Genomic DNA, 23,211 nt, shown 5'->3' on the forward strand with positions numbered 1-23,211 from the left:
ATGCCAGCTGCCTGGACGGGGTGGAGGGTGCTGAAGGCACCTTGCACACACACACAAATACTGAGACATGTTTGAGTCTGACTTGTACACCATGGGGTGGTGCTCTCCCTGCTCAGAGCCATGTGAGTTGGGTCACTATCAGGGAGAGCAGATGAACTGGAGAGGGGAAAATGTGCAAGCAGGAGCACCCCACAGGGAATGCAGGATCCTGGGGTGTGCAGCACGCTGGAGAAGCAGTGCTGGGACTGACCCAGAGCTGGTGTGTGGTCAGGTGTACTGAAGTATTCTGCTCCTCCATGGAGCTGAATATGCTTCATCAGTGCATGCCAGGAGGTCTGGACACAGGTTTGATAGCACTTTCCTGGATGTGAGCATCACGCTCCACTCCTCATCACCCCAAAGCTTTCCCCCAGCCGCATGCTAGCGATGTACACCCGCTCATCCAGTGTCAGGTACTGGCAGAGCCTTTGCTCCCTGACGAGCATCATTCAGAAGCTGTCCGATCCACCAGCCTGGGAGGCACGAGGGACAAGCGGTGACAGGGACCTTGTGCCCATCTCCCACTGGGTTCCCTGGGCGATGCCACCAGGTCTCTGCATGTCATCCCTGAGCGACGCACCCAGGCACACAGCCAACAAGGGACAGACAGTGAATGGTGACAAAGCCCTCAGTCAGTCTCTACAGGCTGGATTGAACAGGCCTAGCATTAGCATTAAAAATCCCAGAGCAAATAAAGGAGTGTGTTGCTTACTGCTGCCCTTCCTTATGTATAGCTGCAGTATCCAACTAATGGTTTTTACAGGCTCTTATCTGGAGGAGCATCAAGGAAATTCTTGCAAGAGGTAGTCTCAAGGGCACACTGGTGGAAAAACATCCTGGGACCTGGTGGTGGAGGGTAAAGCTGAACTCCTGGTCCGGGCATCCTGGTAAGTGTAAGGCAGTAAATCACTGTGGCTCACACTGCAGCTTCCATACTGCCGGGAGGGTTGAGAAAACTTCCTGGCTGCCAACAAGATTAAAAAAAAAAATCAGTAAATAATAATAAAAAGAAAAAAGTTTCTCACTGCTTCTGAGACGCTTTATAGACAACTGTCTGAAGAAATCTCTCTTGAGTGACTTGTGGATGGGGATCATGTTGTTTGGCAATCTTCCTGTGTTATGCACTGGGAAGTATATGCCTGGGGACACTGGGGACACCTGGCTGAGGTGCCAGAACTGAAGAGACGTGAGTCTGGTCTCACCTCTGATCCTCACCCACGTTTCACCTCCCCCATCTCTACCTTCTTTTTGTCTCATGTACTGTCATAAAACCATTAGCTCCTTGGGGTGAGGGTTGGCTCCTGGTACATGGGTACACACTTGGCTCCAGGCTGGGGCATCCTCCTACTGTCATCATTCTTTGGTCATGTACTGTACAGCTCTGAACACTGTGGGTCTGCTTGGTAATTAAACTGGGCTAATTGGCTCCACCAGCCTTGCCAGCACTCTGATGGGGAGGAGTGTCTCCTTGGGATGCTGGGAAGGAGGAAGGACACCATCCATGCAGTGGTGCTCTCCTGACACGTGGACATTTCCACCTCCATTAGGCTTTGCAATGGTGTTGCTGCCCACAGGTGAGGACAAAACCAAGCCCTTCGTAGCAGCTCTTGGCTGACCTGGATGTTCTCATGTCACCACCAGCCCCTCCATGCAACACAGGGGCTGATACTCAATGTGTGGGTCCCTCCTGCTCATGTGCTGTAGGACCGGGCTGCAAAACCCAGCCAAGGTCCATGCTGTCCGATCTTTCTGCCCATTGGGCAACTGTCGAACAAACTAGGCATGTTCTAGACCAGCCTGAGATTAAGAAAGCTTAATCTCAAAGGCGGAGTTCAAACTTTGTACCTAGTTTCTTTGCACTCAGCATTTGTCACCAGGGCACCATACTGGTCCCTTGCTGACACAGCCTTTGCTTGGTTTTACACTGCTCCCCATTGCCTTGCTGGAAACACGTTCTCTGCTGGCAAAACCTTCCCAACCTGGGTGACGTGTCAGTGCACACTGGTGTGATGGGGGTATGCCATGAGCAGCCAGGTTTGCTCACACACATTCCATTTATGCAGAGGTTTTGGGACTCAGTGACAGCCCAAATCTGGATTATTCCTATGGACTCTATTTGCCCAGGCTGTATCACTGGGACACCACTCACAATCCCTGTCCTTCTGCTGCCAAAAGCTGTCACGAGAGAGCAGTGGCCCTCCAGAACCTGCAACTCACAGCATCGTCTGATGGGAAGAACTGAGGAGATAAACCTCAGATACAAGCCATTTCTGATTACCACCAAAATCCCCCTCCCCGAACTTATTCAGACAGGCTCATCTCATCAAGACCAAGTTCCTGTCCATCATTAAACCATTTCAGAGCATTTTAAAATCTAATATTACTCTTTCAGAGTGGCTGTCGCCAGCAGAAAGGTCTGGTTGCCCTGCCAAGACCTCTGTGTTCCCCAGCACTAGCAAAGCATCCAAGTTCATGCTGAGCTGTAGGTACCTTTCCCCTGAGGGTCCATCTGGCTGGGCGATGCTGCAGGGACCAGCAAACCCTCCCCTTTGGTCGTTTTGGATGCTCTTCACCACTTGGATGATGCTTGGGAGCTTCCCAGCTTGTGACGTTGCTCCTCTAAGTGCAAGTTTCCATTTTGGCTTTGCTGGAGCTGCGGGTTAGTTAAAACCTAGCTCCCTAAAGGAGACCTCGATGTTGAACGTGTACCAGAAGGTCCAGAAGACAAGGCTGAAGGCTAGCAGCAGAGCTCCCAAGTAAACAAAGAAGTCCCAGGAGCTTAATGGAGCAAAAATTCCCAGGAGGAGGATGATCAGCCCGACCACATCACACAGCACGGCCAGGAGGAGTATCACAGCACAGCGGCCGATGAGCTTGGAGAAGGTCATGGTGGAGCTCCCCAGCAGAGACCCTCAGGGCGGGGGCCGAGGGGCCGGCAGCATCCCCGCAGCCTCTCCCTTGGTGTCTCTGCTCGCTGGCTGCCAGGAGGAAGTACAAATGTCACAACACACCTTGCAGAACAATTGGGAGGGAGCACACGATACTGCTTTAACTGTTTCATGGCCCTGCCATCGCCCCGCCTCTGCCTGTCCTGGAGCGGATCCCAGGGGTGTGTTTCTCTGCATGGCGTGTGTGAGCCCTCTGGGGAAGGGACTCACCACTGGGATACCCTGTGGTTGGCCTGGGTGCAGGTGCATCACACTCAGCATGCCTAAAAGGTGCAAATCTGGTCCTGACCCATCCCGCAAATGGGCCAAGCTCCTTCAGTTTGAGAGCCTGGTGGGTCTCATGTCACTTTTGAGCAGCACCTGCCATATGAGGATCCCAGCAAAATCTGCAGGACACCAGCTGTGACATCCCAGTGACAGCGTGGCAACGTTGCAGTGTTCCCTTCTCTTTACAAGTAAACTGAGGCACAGGAATTTGTCCAGAGTTTCAAAAATACATCGACCTTGCAACACCTCCAAAAACCAGGTCTTATTGGAAAGCCACAAATCAGACAACCTATGTCATTGGCCACCCCAAAAATGGGAACAAAGGAAGTTATTGATGTATCACTGGAAAAGGCAGAATTTCCCAAAGCTCCTGACTTATCTCTGAGCAGCCAGTATCGCTTTGTGGGCTCCAGGACTGCAGCTTTCTGCTCGCAGGTTGCTGTGTGACACTGGGCACATCCTCGCCCTCCTGCCTCTCTGGTCTGTGCATGCTTGGCAAACGGGGAAGGTCTGGGGGAGGTGGAGCATCCTGGGAGCCCTTGGCTCTGGACAAGCCATCCCAAGACACGAGCACTGTGTGGCTTGTGGGCTGGCAGCTGCCCCATCTCTTGGCCATGAAGAGGATGCCAAAGCTTGAGGCAGGACCACTGGGCACGAGGTCAGCATCAGGGGCTGGAGCAATGCCCAGCTGCAGGTACCTGCTGGACATGGCCTTAGCTCCGGGGGTTGCCAGGGATTGCACCAGGAGTGTCCTCCCCAGTCTCCTCACCAAACCCAGGGCACCCAGGGCCTGTCTGCCACCCACGTAACCCCACCACCATGCTGCCATGAGTGGGATGATGGCTGGAGGGCATGGGGGACATGGCCTGCCTTGCCCGAGTGTTTCCTCTACTGCCCAGGGAATCCCAGGTGTTAAAAGTCACCATTCTCCTGCCTGCCGCCCACAGCATGCATCTCACGAACAGCAAGCACATGGCACAGAAGGTTGCCCAGCACGGCTCTGTGGTCCTTTCTTCTAACCTTCTCCAGTCTGCTGCTTGCAAACACACGGCAGAAAATGCTGTGCAAACCATGTGCGATTCCCTCCCAATGGCAAGAGTCTGCCTGCCCCAGAAGATATTTTCCCCCCATGTCTGTACAATGAAGGCTTTAAAACATGCAAAGAAATAACTGATCTCCTCTTTGTGCATTATCACCCTCTGGGGCCTGGGGGAGAATCTGTTCTTTGCCAGCCAAGATCAGCCCTGGATTAATTAATAGGGCTGGAGGGAAGTGCTGGGGCACAGCTTCTTTCAGGATCCGATCACCCTGTTTGCAGGAAACATGCTCTGAAATCTGCCTTCATGGGTGCTCAGCCAAAAAAAATCCCTTCCCTCCAGTTCCTAGTGACCTTCTCAGCAGCTGCAGCCTCCCAGGGAGCTGAGCTGGGGGTCACCCAGAGCTCAGCAGCCAGAGCTCCCCTTGAACCCTGGGTTCAGGCTGGACTTGCCTGTGCACTGGTGGTTTTTCCTTGTCCCTGCCCTGCCACAGGTGACACAAGGCTCAGATCGTGCCCAGCACCTGGCTTGCTTCTGGGCAGCCCATTGAGTGGATATCTTTTTCTGGAGTCTTCTTTCAGTGGACTGCAGTGATTGTGAAGGAGGCTAGAGGATGGAAAAAGATGTTTGCAACTCTTTGCTCCCCAGTTCAGCCACATTTTGACGAACCAGCCTGAGGTTTAGCAATGACGATGATGGAGCTGTTTTGGTCAGTTTTCTGATGAGCCTGAGCCTAACCACCCTCTGAAAGGAAGAACATTTTCTGTGCTCCCACAGCTGTATCCACTTCCCATTTCCCCTTTTTTTTTTTTTTCCCCCTGAGTCTTTATCTTCTGTTCACTGAATTTTATGGAGTTCTTCCAGGCGACTGGACAGACAGTTTTTACTGTAGTGAGAGAGCTCCAGACGACGCCTCAAGACTTTTCGGTCCTTTTTAGGCCACTGTCTGATCCTGATAGACATCAGTGACACGGGGTAGAGTAGGCATCACCCCAGGAATCTCCATCAGACCAGTGACACCCTCCAAAAGCAAACAGCTCAGAGGAAGATGCAAGGACCTTGGATCAATCCAGACCTGTCCAGCCCCACACTGCAAAAGGCTGGTGCCACCTTGATCTCACCAGACCAGGTGAAGAAGTCTTCTCCTGGGCTGCATCCCATGCCTGGGGCAGCTCAGGAATGAAAGGGAGAGCAAGAAAACCTGTGGAGGTTGTTGCAACACAAACCCCTGGAATTGCTGATCCTAGTCCAGGGGGTGGAGTAGCTGTGGTTGCTCCTGTCCCTCGAGAGGAGACACTGTGTGGTGGGATGGCCTGTCCCACATTTATGGTGTCCCTCCAGGAGAGCTCTGGGCCCGGGGCAGTGTTTACCACTGCAAAGCTCTTTTTGTGAGCCAGATGTTGCAAGGTGAGTGCCTTCTATTTCCCTTCAGGAGGGTATCAGCAGCCCAGCTTGGATTTGCTCTGCAGGAGGCAGGTTTTCTTCTGGGAGCATTTCTGTGATGCAGAGCCCTGCCAAACAGCATGTGAGAGCAGTGATCTGCCCATGATAGCACAAAAGGAAATGCAACACATTAAGTAAAGTCACTCCCTGGGTTAGAAAGGAATCCAAAGGTTTCTGAAAGATCATCCACCTCCACTTAATGGCTCAGAAAACTGCAAACAGCTGCATTTTGCTCCAAAGTTATTTAAGAAAGAGCAGAAAACTCTTCCTACCTTTTCTGCCTTTTTCCAGCCCAGTTCTGCTGTAGCTGGAAAGATGATTTAGCGGAAAACGCTTGCTCCTGGAGCTGGCCCAGAACAGGTTCGAAGAAGTATGTGGCGAGAGCAAACCAGTTCTTCACAGGGAACAATGAATGTTGCTTCCCCAAGTTACATATTAGTTGTGAGCAGCAAGAATTTGAAAGTGGTCTGACAAAATCTTTGGCTAGCAGGAGTCAGTCAATATTTATTTAACAGCAGCATGTGGAGACAAACCCAAGAAGAAGCCTTCAAAGAGTTTGCCCTGTAGTGAAATCTGGGTAACTCCCTGTAGCGTGGGCTGAGTTTTTACAAATTATCTTCCCGAGGATGAACAGAAAACAGTGCTGCCTGATTGAGCAGCCCAGGACTATTAATGCACGGTGATCTCCAGCCCCAGCTCCATGGCTCAGCTGCTGGTTGTGCCTGTGGTGGTGAATGGCTCAAAAGGCCATAAATGCAGGGACTGCAGATGAGCTCAGCTTTGGCAGGGGTGGGCAAAGTCCCTCCTGCGGCACAAGCGGATTTGGTTTTCTTCCAGAGCCAGCAGCTCCATGCGGGTATGGAGCATTCTGGAACGGGATCTCAGCTGTGGGACTCAGGGCTGCAGGAGTGAAGCTGCTCACCAAGTGCTCTCCTCCCAAGTCTGAGCACAGGAAGAGCTTCCTTGATGGAATAAAAGCTCAGAGCAATTGATATTGAACCCCCAGGACATCTCCCTGGGAAGCAATGGTAAAAGCAGCACAGCACATCCCTCCCCCCTCTCACCGAAAGACACTGATTTATAGACACTGAGTGACTGTACCTCTTCATACATCTGGGAGAGGAGCCCAGACATCATGGCTGGACAGGAATAACACTAATTTAGGAAAGCGTCCTTCCCCCAGCACTCCTTCCCTGCTGAGCCCTGGCTGGTGATGCTGATCCTCTGGAAACATCCCACAGAGGACAACGCTTCAAACCATCCCAGCGCATGGCAGGTTGGCACGTAGTTACCTCTGATGCAAGAAACTCCCACATTTTGCAGAGTCCTTCGCATCCCTGATTAGGGGGAGCTCAGCCCACCCAGACCACAGGGCAGAGGGGATCCTGCACTCCCTGCCCAACTTGGTGCTGTGAACGTAGAATCATAGAATCACAGAATAGTTTGGGCTGAAGGGCCCTTCCCAGCTCCCCCAGTGCCCCCCCCGCCATGAGCAGGGACATCTGCACCAGCTCAGGTTGCTCAGAGCCCCGTCCAGCCTGGCCTGGGATGTCTCCAGGGATGGTTCAGCCACCACCTCTCTGGCCAACCTGGGCCAGGCTCTCACCACCCTCAGGGCCGACAATTTCTTCCTCATGTCTCGTCTAAATTTCCCTTCCTTTAGTTTAAAACCATCACCCCTTGTCCTATCGCAACAGGCTGTGCTCGAAAGTCTGTCGCCATCTTTCTTATCGGCCCCTTTTAAGTACAGAAAGGTTGCAATAAGGTCTCCGCGGAGCTTCTCTTCTCCAGGCTGAACAACCCGAACATCACTGAGCCCTGGCTGGCACACGGATTTGGTGGGTGCATGGCTGCTGAAGGCTTTTCTGCAAGATCTGCAAGTGCTCCCCAGGAGCAGGCAGCAGCCGGAGATGCTCCTATGCTGTCCTGTCTGTGAGGGCTGCGTGGCAGGAGTGAGTGCCGGGGCAGGCACTGCTGTAAAATCATTGCAACAGCTTTAGCAGGCGAGAGCTGGCTTAGACTCGCACCCGCACGGTGAGCAGCCACAGGGCTGATGAGCGCTGCAGCAGCGGTGCCCTGGGGACAGCTTATCTGCCTGCTCCTCCGCTGACCTGATGCAATCGGCCGTGCACAGCACTGCTCACCTTGGGCAGCGGCTTCTTCCCCAGCACCGGCAACCAGCAAACAGACATGTTGGGCTGAGGAATACGCTGGCAGTGCTGGTTATACTGGCCTGTGATTTCCAGCCACCCCTTCCCTACGCTGGAGATCAAAGAACCGAGTTAAGGCTGCATTTGGGGTGGAAGGCAAGCAGTGCTGGCAGGTGGGTTGCTGGCTTACTCCAACCTCAGGATCTGTGCAAAACTCAGCGTAATCCACAGGCACACCAGCCCAGCGTGGGACACTAAGGGCTGGTCCCGGCATGGGGGCAGGTGGGTTGCAGACCAGACCCCACAGTTGACACCCCACACTAAAAATACAAAAAAACCCTGAGGCAGGGGGCTCATTATCAACTGTTTCTTACTGGTGTCCTGGGAGTGCCCTACCCTGGCAGTTCGGGGGTGTGTGGCAGGACTGAGGATTCAGTCTGGGTTAAAACCAGGACGCAACAGCCAGCTCGGGAGCAGAGATTCCTTTCCATTCCTTTCCAGGGATTCTTACAGGAGAGTCTGGGAAGGAGACTGACATCTCTGAAGCCCCTGAACCTTTTGTGCCCATGGTGTTGCAGATGCTGCAAACCTTGTAACGCAGGACTGCATGGCCAGAGGCATTTTTCCCCCTGAAAACACCCAGGTCACAGAAGCACCATATCTGAGTGAGAAATAACCAGATTTACTGTCTCTGACATGGTCTGGGAGAAAGCCCAGCTTCAGCATTCTCTCTCACCCCTTAGCAAGGTTGAGGGTCCAAGCTGGAGCATGTTTGCTCACATCTGCCTCTCGCAGCTTTCCCGAGCCCTTCTGAGCAGTGCTGCACTGCAGTCTGAGGTGGTTCAGTAGTTTCCAAGTGCCTAACACCTGGTACAGACAGAGGAAGGATTGGGGTTTTTTGTAAGGTTTCAAACTCACCGTAAACATCAAGAGTCCTCTGAAAGTTATTACTGTCATTACTGCTCATTAAGGACAGGGAAGGGCTGCTGCTGGCTTTGAGTGAGGAATGGGCGATTGTGGTTCATCCCAGTGGGTCATCTGCTCCTTACGGGGGCAAGGAAGCACCAGCATCATTTCAGGGTGCAGTTTGAACTGGTGGCCTGGCTGATACCCAGATACAACTATGGAGCTGACATCCCAGCAGGGACTTGGAACATGAGTTCCTGCAGCCTCATGAGCCCTCGGCCACATTTTTGGGGAGGAGCAGTGAGGGTGCTTAGGGGAATATGTATTAATATGTGTGCTCACAGATACTGGTGGTCACCTGCTTCCTTCCACGGCTAAATCATTTATACCCCAGAGGAGAGGGGTTAGTGTTAGTGCAACTCCCAGCAGCAGGTGAGATAAAACACAATTTAACATCCTCAGAAAGATATGTGCAACACGGATGTGCAGGGTCTTTCGACAGGTTTATAATAACTTTTGTTAAAGCCCAGGAATGACAAAGCCGTCGCAGACAGCCTGTGGCAGGGCATCCTCCACGGCAGAGCCTGCTCGGCAGGTTTGCTGGCAGACTGACCTTTGAGATGCAGGAGAAACATTTCCTCTTTGAACGGCTCTGCACAGATAATTAATTTTGCAGTGAATTTCCTGTTCTTTTTATAGAACAGGGGAAGCTGGCAGATCACATCTAAGCTTGCTTTAGTAAGAGCTGGACGTAATCATATTTCCTGATAATTTCTTAAAACATAGTTTTCTTTGGTTTGATTGCATTGCATCGGGATTCAAACAGGCTTCAGTGGGAGCAGAGAGGAATGCTGGGGAGCAAACAGTGCTTTGCAAGTGCATGGAAATGACCCAGAGTCGTGAACTGCCCTGTGATCAGATCAAATGTCCCTCTAGCCCAGCACCGTCTCCAGCAGTGGCAGGAGGAGGCGGCACATGAGCCCAGCCCTTTCTGCCACCTGCTCCCCGGGGACTTCTCCGGCATCCACCCTTGTTGTGTTACAGAAGTTAGAGGACACATCCCTCTCCGTTGTTTCCACTGCCTCTTTTTCAATCTGCTGTCCATAAACCCGTTTTGAACCCACGGATACCCTCTGCCACCTCCCACATCAGTGGGATGTTGGGAGTTCACTGGTCCCACAGCACAGAGGCAGGATTTCACTTTTCAGCAGCCCTGCAGGGTTTTGCTGGGCTACAGTAGGGCATGTATTTTATGTTAGCTCCTAATGAAACCCTTGTGACCAGCTGCCAGGATACCCTGCATCTCTGTTTCCCTAAGTAGCTCCAGCTCAGCCTCTCTCACTTCAGATGAATGATGCATTTCCTGGTGCTGGGAGCTCTTTGCATTGCAGGCACAAAAGCAAAGTCCACCCACATTCCTGGCAGTAATCAGGCATTTATATCCCGTGCAATAAAGTGGAGAGTTGCCACTCTGTCACTGAACTTCCATCGGCATGTTGGACTTCGAGCTGTTAATCTAGCTTTCCCTTCAATTAATATTTCTCTCCCTTTACCTCTGTCCCCTTAGAGAGCCAGGCAGCAAATGGTAAGATCCACCTGATGAATCTCCCCTCCTCTTCTTAGTAAGCTTTACTGATCCCTGGGCTATTGCTTTTACTCCCACCTGGGCAGATTCCATCCTCTTGCCAGGTTATTTCCTATGCCACCCCTGTGCTCCTCACACCTCAACAGAGGTGCACACTGAGCGTATCAACAGACCTGAGACCCTCATCCGGGGCACATGGCCAGCACCCAAACAAACCTGCAGCTCCAGCCCCACTCTTCCTCCTCCTCACATCCCAAGTGAGCCCTCTGCACGGTGGCCCTGGATGCCACACCATCATCCATCCCAAACACCTCCCGATGCAGCCTCCCCCATCTACCAGCAGCAGAAAACAACACATGTGAGACCAGAGCAGAAGTACTTTGAGATTTTTTTGCTTTAATTAAACCTAATATTCGTGTTATAAATGACCAGTCCGGAATCCCATTAGATTCTTGGTCTCAGTGACTTCTTATCGTATTAACATTTCAGTGACTGTCTCCTTATTCTTGGTCATGAGCCATGGAGAGCAGGACCCCTGTTCCTTCTCTCTGGGCTACTTGGTGCATCAAGTCCTGCTCTCACATCCCTTTGGACAGTGAACAGTCTCTCACCACAGCAGAGCTGTTTGCAGCTGGGACCATTTCCAGGTGCCTCCTCCAGACTGTGCAGCTTCAGGACACCTGTCTGTGACCAGATCTGCAGGCTGGATCCAGTCGGGACCTGGTGATGCTCTTCAGTTACTCCGTGATTTCCCCCTCATGAATCTTCTGACTGCAGCTGCACCCTGAGCAGGAATTTTAGGCAAGTGTCCTCCGCCCGTTGCAGCTAAATCAATACAGACTTCTGCCTAGTGCCAAGCCAGGACTGCACAAACAAGGAAAGCATGGCATTGCCTGATGAATGGCTGAGGAATAAATGGCAGTTCACTGGGTCCGGTGCCAGATCATACACCTTGTACACCCCATTCGCAAGTCTCGCACCAGCCGGCCAGGGACACACATCTGCACTACCCAGGAAATAAAACTCAGGTCCAGGCTGAGCCTGGGGCAAAGGGCTCCTAATCCAGCTGTGCCAGCTGCTAGGCTGGGAGTTGCCTCCTCAAACTCTCCCAGCACTGGTGGAGGAGATCTCCAGGTGTCTGGGACTGGCCAGCCTTGGTCACACACTGTGGGAGCCTGGCAGTGGCGGCAAGGTGAGCCCAAGCTCCCTGGTCAATCGTGTCAGCCAGACTGTGGTAGCACAAATGCTGCCACTTGAAGGCTTTGGGCCACGGGCATCTTGGACCACATTTGCAGACAAAAATGCTGATGTGGCATCGATTTCAGATATAAGGGAGCTCAGCCAGAGATGATCTGGAGGAAGTTAAATATTTCCCCCCAGGGAATCAACTCTTGTCCCCGAACACAGCTCCCACAGCTACAGTTTCATGGTCCTTGACTACAGTGAATGCTCCCCTTTAATTGACCTGCTGGGTGCCTGCTGGTCTGGAGCAGCAGCATCAGTTACCCTCTGCTTTTGCCATGTCTCCTGACACTATGCTGAGCTTCCAGCATGTCTGGCAAATTAGGGGGCTTGAAGGGATTGTGGCTCTAGGATGTTGTGGAGGCTGAAAGCACAAACTGATTTTGAAAAAGTAGGCAAAACAGGAGGAGCTGGGCATGTTGGCTGTATGAGTGACCATTAGACAGTGGTCTGGAGCAACCTCTGGCTTGGCTCTGAGCTGCTGTGAGCTGGACAAAAACCAGGAGCAGAACTACCGTCTGCGTGCCCCATTCCTTGTGCTTTGCTCTGGCTTTCCTTGGGAGCTGTCGGTAGATGTGGGATACTGGATTAGAGAAACCTGAGGGCTTACATGAGCTTCCTCTCATTAGAGGCTGATGGAGGTTATCATACTCCACCTGTTTGAAACCAAAGGGTGAACACATTGCAAATCCTCTCAGTGGACCCCCTGCCAACCTCTCCTTCTCCCATAGCATTTGGAAGAGCAAGGAGCTGCCTTGGCTTCCCTGCGGGGGTGCAGACTACAGAGAGGAGCTTGCTGGGGTCTCCTCTGTTCCTCTTCTTCTGATCTGCACCGACCACATCCTCACCCTGCAACGGGTGTCAGGGCCATTAAGCCGGTGCTTGCTCTGCTGGGGCATCTCATTGGGCTGATGAGAGACTGCCGTGGGATCCAGGCTGGATCAGCACTTCCAAAAAATCAGACTCTCAGCAGTACCTGAACCCCAAATTAGAGCCTGGACATTATGGGCCTGTTTATATCAACTCAGATCCTGCTGTGCAGACTGAGATCAGTTCTTCAGACTGAAAATGTTATGTTTCAAGTTTGCCTTTTAAAGTAAATCAGGCCTCCTGAAAATATAAAATTAAAGCCCAAACCATGTGGAAAGGATCTGTGCCTTCCTTGGTGAATTGCCTCAGGGCACACATTTATTAAGGGCAGAATTACAAAGAGGTGGAGATAACGAAACTCTCTTGCTTGCCTGTGGTCCAATTGTGGTCGCATGAATAGGCTGACGGTTCGGGTTTATGGATGTTTCTGGCAGACATCAGTGCAAATGCAGAGATGCTGCAAACCAACTTTGCCTCTGCAGGCCTGGAGGAACAGCCTTTCTTCAACACCCTCTGACAGGGGAGCAAAAACATGCTGCTTGTGATGCTGCTCCTTGCCTTGACCCTTTGGAGCAATAAACAAAGCTTGTGAATACTCCAGCTGGAGCAGGGAGTGAGCTCCAGTTTGCAGCCATGTCTCAGCCATCTGTCAAAACTGCTCAACGACAGGCAGGTGTCACATCTGGTCCTCTACACTTCGGTGACATGTCATACCGCTTCTGGTGGCTGTCTGTGATACAAAGCACCCTGGAACTACGTTGTCCTGCTTCTCCTCTCCACTGACCCTTGGCAAACCACTTCCAGCCTTCTAGTTTCTACATCTGAGCTGCGGTTCGCAGTCAGCAATGCTCACACCCGGCTTTATTCACTCTCTGTAGTCAGTCGGCTCCTCTCTGCTGACGTATCTTGCAGAAGCTACTGGTGGAGCCAGGCTACTTAGGAGCTTTGCTTTTCCCGGTATGTGACGTTGGGTTGCTCATTGGACAAAAGGGTGATGCAGTGAGCTTGGACCTGCCTTGCTGGACTGAGCTGCAAAATCTTGCTCTCTCTTTTTCTGGGATTACTTGGAATGAAATACAAAGTTCATTTTCACACCAGAGACTGGTATTGTGCATTTCACCTGTAGGGAAGAGACTTACTGGGATGAAATCCTCTAGGAGAGTACAAGAATGTGTTTCTTTTTATGGCTAACCAACAGAGGTGGGTAGAAGGGTGCAGAGCTTTCCTGGGAAGGTCCTGGGCTGCCTTCAGCGATTAAAGAAGAAGGACTTGAGGCTTTGCAGAAACTGTGACTTTTGTCTCTGTTTCTGCTTCTTCCGGATGATGGGGATCCAGACAAGGCCACAAACAAGAAGCATCAGTCCCAAGGACAGGAAAGCCGGGCCACACATTTTGTAAACGTTTTTGTTCTCAATTAGGAAGCAAGACAGGCTGGTGATGACCGCCCCAACGAGGAAGATGGCTGCCCCAACAGACACGACAATGACAGGCTTGTGGTATATGTCCCACTTGCTTCTGGATGCGCTGGTCCAGACAGACTCGCTCCGGGAGCTGATGCAGAGGGTGCTGGCCGTGTTACTGGTCAGCAGCTCCTTGGACTGAGGAGACTTCTCACTCCCGTCAGGGCTCTTGGGCGGAATTTCCACGGTTACGGGATCTGAGGAGGAGACCTGAGATGGACAAAACAGAAAGAACAGAGCAGGGCTAGTGATGGAGGGTGGATTGGGTACTTTGCATTGGTCATTAATCAGTGCTAAGTCACATGAAGGTGGAGAAGGCTTTGTGGGTCACTGCAGAGAGAGAAGAGCATCACGCCTGTGAGAGCAATGAAATGCGGGAATAGGCAGCAGGGTTCTGCAGGACTGGACTGAGGGTGTCTGCAGAGACCCACTGCCCACCCAGGGACAGTGAACTCCTACAGTTTCTGTCCTGAGACCTTCCAGCTCACCAGCTTCCAGCTCCCACAGGGATTCAGTGGCGGGATGGCTCCATGCCCACGGAGACCCACTACCCTGAGCCTCCCAGGGCTCTTGGCTGCTTCCAGGGCAGTATCAGGATGCTGCGAGCAGGGCTGCTGAAGCTGCCTGTGGGGAGGAGCTCTGTATCCCCAGACCTGTTTTCCTTCTCAGATACAAAATTACACCTCAGCACCTTGTGGCATAATTGTGCCTCCCTCTTGCAGGTGGGGAAACTGAGGCACAGGTGTGCCACGTCAGGATGGCTCAGCAGGAGGGCAGAAAGCAGCCTCCCATGGGCTGAGTGCTTCCTTCAGGCCCCTGGGGCTGGATGTTCCTCGCTGCCACATCCAGCCTAGACATGTCAGCCTTGCAGCAGCCGCAGCACAGGAGCTCCTCATTTCCTATCTAAGTGCACAGAAATGCTTGTCACACAGGAAACGTTCCTCCAGCTGTAGGCTGGAGCAGGCTGCTGTGGGAGGGCTCTTGGGCTTCGTAGCAGGAGCACACCAAAACGCTCTGCTTTGCGATGGGTGGATCAGCAGCGTGGCTTTTTGAGGCATTATTTTTTCACCAACTCAAGGAGGAAATACATTTTCCCAGAAACGAAGTGCCTTTACTATGGGGAAAGCATCATGGTAAATGGGAAGGGTCAAGCATTAGGTTAACCGCTGTTTCCTCAGGGCTCTGCTGAGGACACAAGGGCAGGAGGCTGGATCAGGGAGTGCTCCTGATGCACATGAACACGTACCAGGGCTGAGGAGGGCGGGAGAGGCTGGGGATGTGGAATCAGATGATTTTTTTTGCAAAATGAACTTCTGCCTGAGCTGCCAGGTTTTCTCCCAAGGGCTCAGCGGTGTCAGGGGGCTGGGACTGACCTGTCCTCTGCCAGCAGCTCTGGCTCTGGTGAGCCCCCCCTGCAGTGCTGGGCCAGCTCTGGGTCCTCAGCACAGGACACACACGGACCTGCTGGAGAGGGGCCAGAGGAGCCCCAGAAATGACCCGAGGCTGGAACAGCTCTGCTGGGAGGACGGGCTGAGAGAGCTGGGGGGTTCAGCTGGAGAAGAGGAGCTCCAGGGAGACCTTAGTGCAGCCTTTCCGAACTTAAAAGGGGCCGATAAGAAAGATGGGGACAGACTTTTGAGCAGGGCCTGTTGCAAAAGGGCAAGGGCTGATGGTTTTAAACTAAAGAAGGGGAGATTTAGGCTGGACATGAGGAAGGAATTGTTGGCCCTGAGGGTGGTGAGAGCCTGTCCCAGGTTGGCCAGAGAGGTGGTGGCTGAACCATCCCTGGAGACACCCCAGGCCAGGCTGGACGGGGCTCTGAGCAACCTGAGCTGGTGCAGATGTCCCTGCTCATGGCAGGGTTTGGGGGATGAGCTTGGAAGGTCCCTTCCAACCCAAACCATTTATGATTCTATGATCTTGAGGGTCTCTTCCAACCAAAGTTATACTATGATTCTGTGATTCTATCAGGGTGATACTGGGCTGGATTTGCACACTGTGTGTGCCATGGGAAGGCCTGTGGCTGCAGCGGGCAGCAACCAGGTGTAGATGAGATGAGCACGAAGCCCAGTGGCCCCAGCTCATTTCCCGTTGCTGCTAATCAATATCAGAGCACATACCATGTAAGCACAGCTGCACAGAGACTGCAAAGCTGGCACAGCTCCAGAGGCACCAATTTTAAGGAAACCTGCCCATATTTGGGCCATATTGGGCCCAGTGCCCATCTAGGAATGCTGATGACTGGGTGCCAGCCAGCACCTCCCTAATTCTTTCACCTGTGTCCCCTGCCAAGGTTTGTGGTTTCTTCTGAAATGAGATAGATGTAATTTTTCAATTTAGTCCCCCCAGCACAGACACTGTTACAGAAATGCAGATCTGGTGGTATCAATGTGTTTTGTGATATATCAGGTTTGCCAAACTTGGGCCAAGAAGCAAAAACAAAAGCCAAGTGCAACGGACATGATTTACAGCCCTCCCATCCACAGCTTTCACCCGTCTCTGGACAGATGTGGGCATTTCTGCCATCCTGATATAACTTCTACAGCACTTGATCAGGGATGATCAAGCACTTGACAAGGCAAGCAAGTCTGGTCACAGAAGCAAGCTCTAGTTTCTCTGCTTCTCTTCCTTTTGAGTTGCTAACCCTATCTCTGCAAGCTGGGCTGATTGAAGTGGAACATGCTGACCCCTTGGCTTTGCAGAAGCACGAGCTGCCATGAGATGTTATTTTGACGGCTACAGCCGTGTTAGACATGCAGGTGATCAGGTACAGCTTCCCCTGCTGTCAGCTTCTGTGATGCAGCTCACCTCACCTCACCGCTCCCGTAAGTTGTGGCTTCGGGCAGCCACAGGATCCTCAGACAAAAACCAAATCCTGACAGCAATGTCCAGTGTTCTGGCGAGACAGGCTGGCTCTGCATGGGCCAAAACCTGCTTCCACCTATACAACCCACCCAGGAGTCAGACTGGTCCTCAAAAAAAAAATCCCCACCAGCTACAGTTTTGCAGAGATGTGTCCACATCCTGGATAACTTCTTGCTTGGCTGGTGTGTGCAGCCTGTCCACCAGCTCCCCTGCTCGTAGCATTGCTGGGTGGTGGACCTCCCTCTTCTAGCTCAAATCTCTTGCAAGGATCTTCCTGAAATTTCATCCTGGGTAGCCATGGCATTTCTTGTCTTTCTCATTGTAACATCCGTCGCAGGGAGGTTTTGTGATCAAGCCACTGTATAATTTGAATTTGGCTTTGTGGCTGGAAATTTGCTTTCTTCTCTGGAATAATGCCCAGATCTCATATTTCAGCAGCCTAATGCAGTCTGCCCTGCCCCAGCTCTCAGGCACCCCATTCCCTGCTCACCTGTGTGCTGCCACCCTCCCTCCATATCCAGGGCTACTCTGAGCTCCGCAGAGCACATTCCTCTTCATTTTGCAGAGCATTAATGTCAGGCTCCTGCAGAAATTATTGTCTTCCTTTCAGATTTGCCTTTACACTGGAGTGGATTGTTTTCCCTCCTTTGATTTTCTGGCAGAGCCATCCCTCCCATTGCATTTCCCAGACCCTGATCAATTTTCTGGCACTTCCTGGCAGAGCATGGCCTTTTGGTCGCATTTTTCTCTACATTGGGTTCTCTTCCTCTAACTGATATATTCTGCTTTGTATTTCTGTCTGTGTTTTTGCATTAGGCTCTGTGTGTTTTCCCCACAGTTAGCTGGTGAAGGATTTCACTCCCTGCAAGTGGCCGGGAGTTTGTTTGCGTGCACTGCATGTATCTGCAGCTCTTGGGAGAGCTAATGCCATTTCAGTTCCTGCTCTGCCCATGTTCCATGCCTAATTCCTCACAGATGTGCTCGTACTTGAAGATGCGATGGCTGTACTAAGGCAGCCTGGCAGGATAATGCTATCAGATTTCTCCCAATTTTTAAAATCATTATTGTTGTAAGGAGAGCATTAGCAGATGACTGTTTGCTGGCTTGAAAATGCCTCCAGAGCACATCTCGGGTTTCATGTCTGATGTGCTGCTACTGCCTCTGAAATCTTGGGCAGTGGAGCTAATACAGGGGTCTTGCTTTTCCCCCTCCATAAGGAAGAGCCTCATGTGATTCTAGTTTTCCTCCCTTTCCTCCTCCAGTGCTCTGTGTGGTGATGTTTGTTTCTGAGCTGGGAGACACACTGTTGCCAGCCTGCTGGGGACCCCTGTGGTAAAGCAGCACACTTGAGTACCTCCTCGACCATGGGGACATTACATGGTGGTGCTGAGGAGAGAGCTTTGGACTGAGCAGAGCCCCCAAGGGCTCTGCCCTGGGTCCTTCAGCCCATCCCGGCTGTGGATAGGGTTCCTCACCCCTGGGATCCTGCAAATAACCTGCAGATGTGGCTGCAGCTGTGCTAAAAGTGGGGCAACAGCCCAGCCTGAAGACCTTGCTCACAAGCACAGGCCTGTGTCCTCCCAGCCATGCACGGACTGGATTTACTCTCCAAATCCAGTCCTCAGCCTGGCCATCTCTTCTTTTTTTGGGGAGAGCCTCCTGATTCTTCAGGAGCTTCTTACATGCCTCTCTGAAGTCCTCACTGCAAGCAGTTTCTGCCACTTTTTCCTCCCACTTTGCATGGCTGGGGGCACCGGAGCTTACCCGGGAATCTCACCCCAAGGACCGGTGTTCATCTCCATCCGGCTCTTCCTTACGAAGCCCCCTTTCAGCGTGCCAAAGTGGAGCTGGTCAAAGCCCTGGGACTAAGCGGGTGTCATCGCATGGGGGTACCCGTGGTGCAGGCGAGTGTGGCCCTGCCCCGGGCACAGAGCCGTGGGTGCTGGTGGTGCTGCCGTGTGCAGGGTGGTGCGGAAAGGCTGCAGCACCTGGGGTCTCTGCCCTGTGTTTTACCACACAAATCACTGGGTGAAAACTAAGGATTTTGCAAACCAATCGACAAATGTTGCTGGAAATTCAGGCCAAGCTTATGGATATATTTTACTTTCCTCTCTGCTGTCATGCCACCTCCCTGAAGAAAGGTCTCCACCTAACCAGGGGTGGGACAGGCAGCAGCAGAAGCTCCTGCTCTCCTAAGCCAGGTTCACCTCTAGCTCCATACACCTCTGGGAATCAAACATCATGGAAAAGAATGTTTTGAGGAAACGACAAAGTGAGCCCTGTACTCCTTCGATGTGGCTTGTTTTGATTTAAGCTGGGGGAAGCAAAAAGACCAGCCTGGCTTGAGGGCCAGGCCTGGATGGGCTTTTCAGGAAGGCTCAGACCCTGCCAGCCATCCCCAAGCAGACAAAACAAGTGAGCTCTGGTCTGCCTGGCACCAGTACAACCACTGGGTTTGGGCGAACGGCAGCTCCAGTGCTATGGAGCAGTTGTGTGAGTCACCTGAACATGTCCACACGCTTCTCCCACCTGTTCCCGACCTGGCTGCCTGAGATCTAGAAACTGCCCCACCAAAGCCCTGGGCTGTTCCACAGAGGGGGACCCGCAGAGCATCCCCACTGCCCCATGGCTCTCTGGGGTTTCCAGTGGCCTCCAGATGGCTCGGGATGGTCCCCTGGCAAACAGCAGCATCAGGTGCTCTGCAAAGTCTTGGGGTAAGACCCAAAGTGTTCATTTGTCCTCCAGCCAGAAGATGTGTCCTGCCTGCAGCTCCAATGGGTGGGCAGCAAAGGTCTCACTGGTGGGTCCCAGCTGTGAGGAAACCATAATGTTGGGGAATGGAGGAAAACTGAGAAGTGCTTTTTTGAGCATGGTTTTTCCTGCTGCTGTGGGGTGTCTCAGTCTGACTCTTTAATCAGTCCTGATGTTTAACCTCAGTACAGGACCAGCCCCGGATGACAGCTGTGGGCCCGTGCTTGCCAGGAGAAGGGATTAGCTGCTCAGAGGACTCAGCTCTGACTGTGGGATGGGTGGGAAGGGAGCTTGCTGCACTGACGGACAGGTACATGCATTTGCAGAAATTTTTTGTTACATGCTTAGCACTGGCCAATTTTAACTGAGAGTGGCTCTCGATCAGGTACAAAGTGAATAGGAATCATACAATCATAGAATCACAACATCATAGAATCATTTTGGTTGGAAAAGACCTCTAAGATCATTGAGTCCAACTGTTAACCCAACACTGTCACTAAAACATGTCCCTGAGAACCTCATCTCTGTGTTTGCTCAACCCCTCCAGGGATGGTGACTCCACCACTGCCCTCGGCAGCCTGTTCCAGGACTGAGATGTGTATATATAATATATTCAGTGCCTGAGGTCCCCAAGAATCCGAGTAAGCTGGGGATTGGGGGGCTGCTTCCCAGTGGAGCTGGGGGACCTGCCCAGCCCGCATCCATCCCTCAAAGACCTCAAGCCTAGCAGCTGCACGTCTGTCTTGGGGGACCTGCACATAGGGAGGTGCTGATGGGGAGCAGCACCCTGTTCCTTGTGCAGGTGTTGGGGCAGGGAATCCCTGGGAAGCGTCCCAGTGCCGAACGCCCACTCACCATGCTGTGCCTCAGTTGTCCCAGCTGTCACCGGCGGTAGTGTCTCGCTACAGAGGTGAGGCGGCCGCTTGCACTAGGCATCCCTTGAGCACGCCATGGAGGAACTCAGTCGCCAGCTACTGCGGGCACAAGAGGAGCAGCTCAGAGAATCAAGCTTTCTGTAGCCGTGTGTCAGCCTGAAGAGGACGGAATCCTTCTGGCTGAGTGGGCTCAGGTGTGGGAGAAGACACGGAGTGTTGTGTCGGTGCCAGGCCCGAGAGCTAAAGCTCCTTCCTCTCTGCTCCTGTCCCCACACCCCTGCTCGCCCTGGGGTGAGGAGCAGGCTGGCGGGGGCTACGTGGGCAGCCACCTCTGCAGACAGGCTGGTTCTGCTCTGAGAGCAGAGATGGAGAAATAAGGCAACGTCAGGGGATTTCACATCGCCTACAAGCCCCGCCAGATCTTGAATGTAAATTGGGACTGAGCCAGTGTCTGTTCGCTGGTGTGGTGGGGCTGGGTTGAGCCCAGCGCCTGCATCCCTTGGGAGCAGCTTGTCTGCATCGCCCAGAGTTTAGACAGTCCTGCAACACACTCAGGGATCTTGCTGAGCAAAAAAACATTTGCAGTAAGTCCCTTTTTGGGGCTCAGCAAGAGGATGACCCCCAGCCTTGTTGTGCCGCTTCCCGTCTCCCTTTCCACCACTCCCAGAGCCAAACCCATGGAAATCCATCCTACTTACGTGGTGAATGGTGAGGGATGGCTGCCCACCCCACCGGCTGCGGGACAAGCTGCAGGTCTTGCTCTCCTAAGCCAGGCTCACCCCGAGTCCCACACCCCTCTGGATGTTGCCTACTGAGCTCTGTTAAGAGTCTAATAAACAATGGAGCTGTCCCAGCTCTGATGAGCTCACCAGCCCATCAGTATATTGTTTAACTCTTTGTTTCCCTCCCTCAGGCCCCTGAGAGGCTGACTTCCAGGCAGGAACCTGGGAGGGGCTGATAAAAGGCCACAGTTTGGGAGGCAGTCCAGCGGTTGGGCAGGGGGTTCGGCGCTTGGAGCAGGGATCCAGCACAGGAGGCTGTTGCTGATCCAGGTTTGGATCATCAGCAAGTTCCTGGAACATACGCGGGCTGCAGTTTCTGCACCATCTCCGGACCGCAGTTTCTGCACCATCTCCGGACCGCAGTTTCTGCACTGTCCAAACAGTGGATCACAGCCGGTGTCTGCAAATGACTTTGAGGACCCACGTTGAGACATTAGAGGGATGCAACATATTAGCAATTAGCTAGTAATTAACATCCTGAGCCCATTACAAGGAAGGGAATGGAAGAGGGAGGCGGCTCTGGCATGCTGTCTTCTTTCACAAACTCACAGCCAAACTTTAATACCCTGTGGCAGTTGCACATCCCCCTGAGATCCGGAGCCTTCAATAGGGCAGTTGATGGCTCTTTAACACCTTTTGTGCCCCACTGTGCCTGTCCCCACGTGCACACCTGGGGGTGGTGCTGACAGTCACGTCCCCCCCACTCCAGGGCAGGGTGACTTCTCCTCCCCCCGGCTAGGGGGGCAGGAGGGGTGGGACCCTCAGTCAATTTGCAGGGTCCTCATCAAAGGAGGTGCTCAGAGAAGCTGGAAAGCTTCTCGGCCGTGTTGTAGTGACCACAGCCAGATCTGACCAGGCTATAAAATGAGGTTCCTGCCGAAGACCCCCTTGGAGTGGTCTTCTCGGAGCAGCGGGTCCCTGAACTGGAACGCTCCCCTTAGACTGGGACGCCATCTGAGGAGACTTCCCGAGATCGAGAGTGCCAAACCTCCTCCTGTGGTGAGTGGTATTTTTTTCTCTGCTGGATATATTCCTGAATGAGCCTTTGCCTAACCCAAGCAAGTGATTGTTTCTTCTGGGTACCCTGGAGAGAGAGGCTTCTGGTTTTGTTTCTTGTGGGTGTATGCATGCACCTTGTGGATCCTCATTATTCTTATGTTGTACTCCAATAATCTCCCCAGCTGATATCCGAACTTGTATTTTATGTTGTAGACGTGCTTAATAATGGTATAAACCCTGTTTCTAGTCGGTTTATTTGCTACACTTTTCCGGCTAGAATAAAGTCCACTTTGGAACTTGTTGTCCACCTAAAATTGACTTTTGAGGTGCCTCCTTGACATACACTCTTACATCAGTGTGAATCCACTTGCTGCAGGGAAGGGATCCAGCCTGACACAGATATTACTGGTGGCCAGGGCTGGGTTCCAGTGTCGGTGGGGCTGTCTCCCTCCCTGAGGGTTCTTTGTTGGTTTGGTGCAATAAGTAATGGTACCTAAACTGTGCCACAGACCTGGCCAGGGAGCACCTGCAGCAGGATACATTTCACTCCCTGCTTTTGTACTGTGTCTAAGCTGAACTGAGCTTCTTCTGCCCTGCTGGGGGGCATCCAGCCATGTGCTTCAGCCAGATACCCCATCATCTGTCCCTATTCATTTCATGCCCCCACACCCAACTTGCCCCATGCTCCTTGCAGGGACCCTGGTGTCCCCTTCCTGCCCCAAGGACCAAGCTGTGGTGACAGAGAGCAGGCAGGGACCAGGTCACAGGCTCTGGGCATGGTCATGAGCGGGAGGGTGTTTTGAAGATGGAGCCCCCTTTATGTCATGGTAACCCCCTTTATGTCATGGTGACCTGAACAGGGAACCAGGGGTCAAACATTTTCTAGGAATGGCTCCTGCTGCTCCAGGGCTGGGGTACAAGAAGGACATGGACCTGCTGGAGAGGGGCCAGAGGAGCCCCAGAAATGACCCGAGGCTGGAACAGCTCTGCTG

The 23,211-nt window shown here is 52.6% G+C and overlaps 1 protein-coding gene across 1 annotated transcript; it reads right to left on the reverse strand.

Moving 5' to 3' along the window:
• Positions 1–13,734: 13,734 nt before the first annotated feature.
• On the reverse strand, positions 13,735–20,479 carry PIRT (phosphoinositide interacting regulator of transient receptor potential channels). Its single transcript, XM_065648093.1, has 2 exons — positions 20,419–20,479; positions 13,735–14,157 (listed from the first exon to the last, which is right to left on the reverse strand). Exons 1-2 carry the CDS (start codon positions 20,419–20,421, stop codon positions 13,735–13,737), a joined length of 426 nt encoding a protein of 141 aa, XP_065504165.1. The 5' UTR covers positions 20,422–20,479.
• Positions 20,480–23,211: the final 2,732 nt, after the last annotated feature.

Source organism: Caloenas nicobarica, chromosome 18, assembly GCF_036013445.1.
Source record: "Caloenas nicobarica isolate bCalNic1 chromosome 18, bCalNic1.hap1, whole genome shotgun sequence".
NCBI lineage: Eukaryota > Metazoa > Chordata > Aves > Columbiformes > Columbidae > Caloenas > Caloenas nicobarica.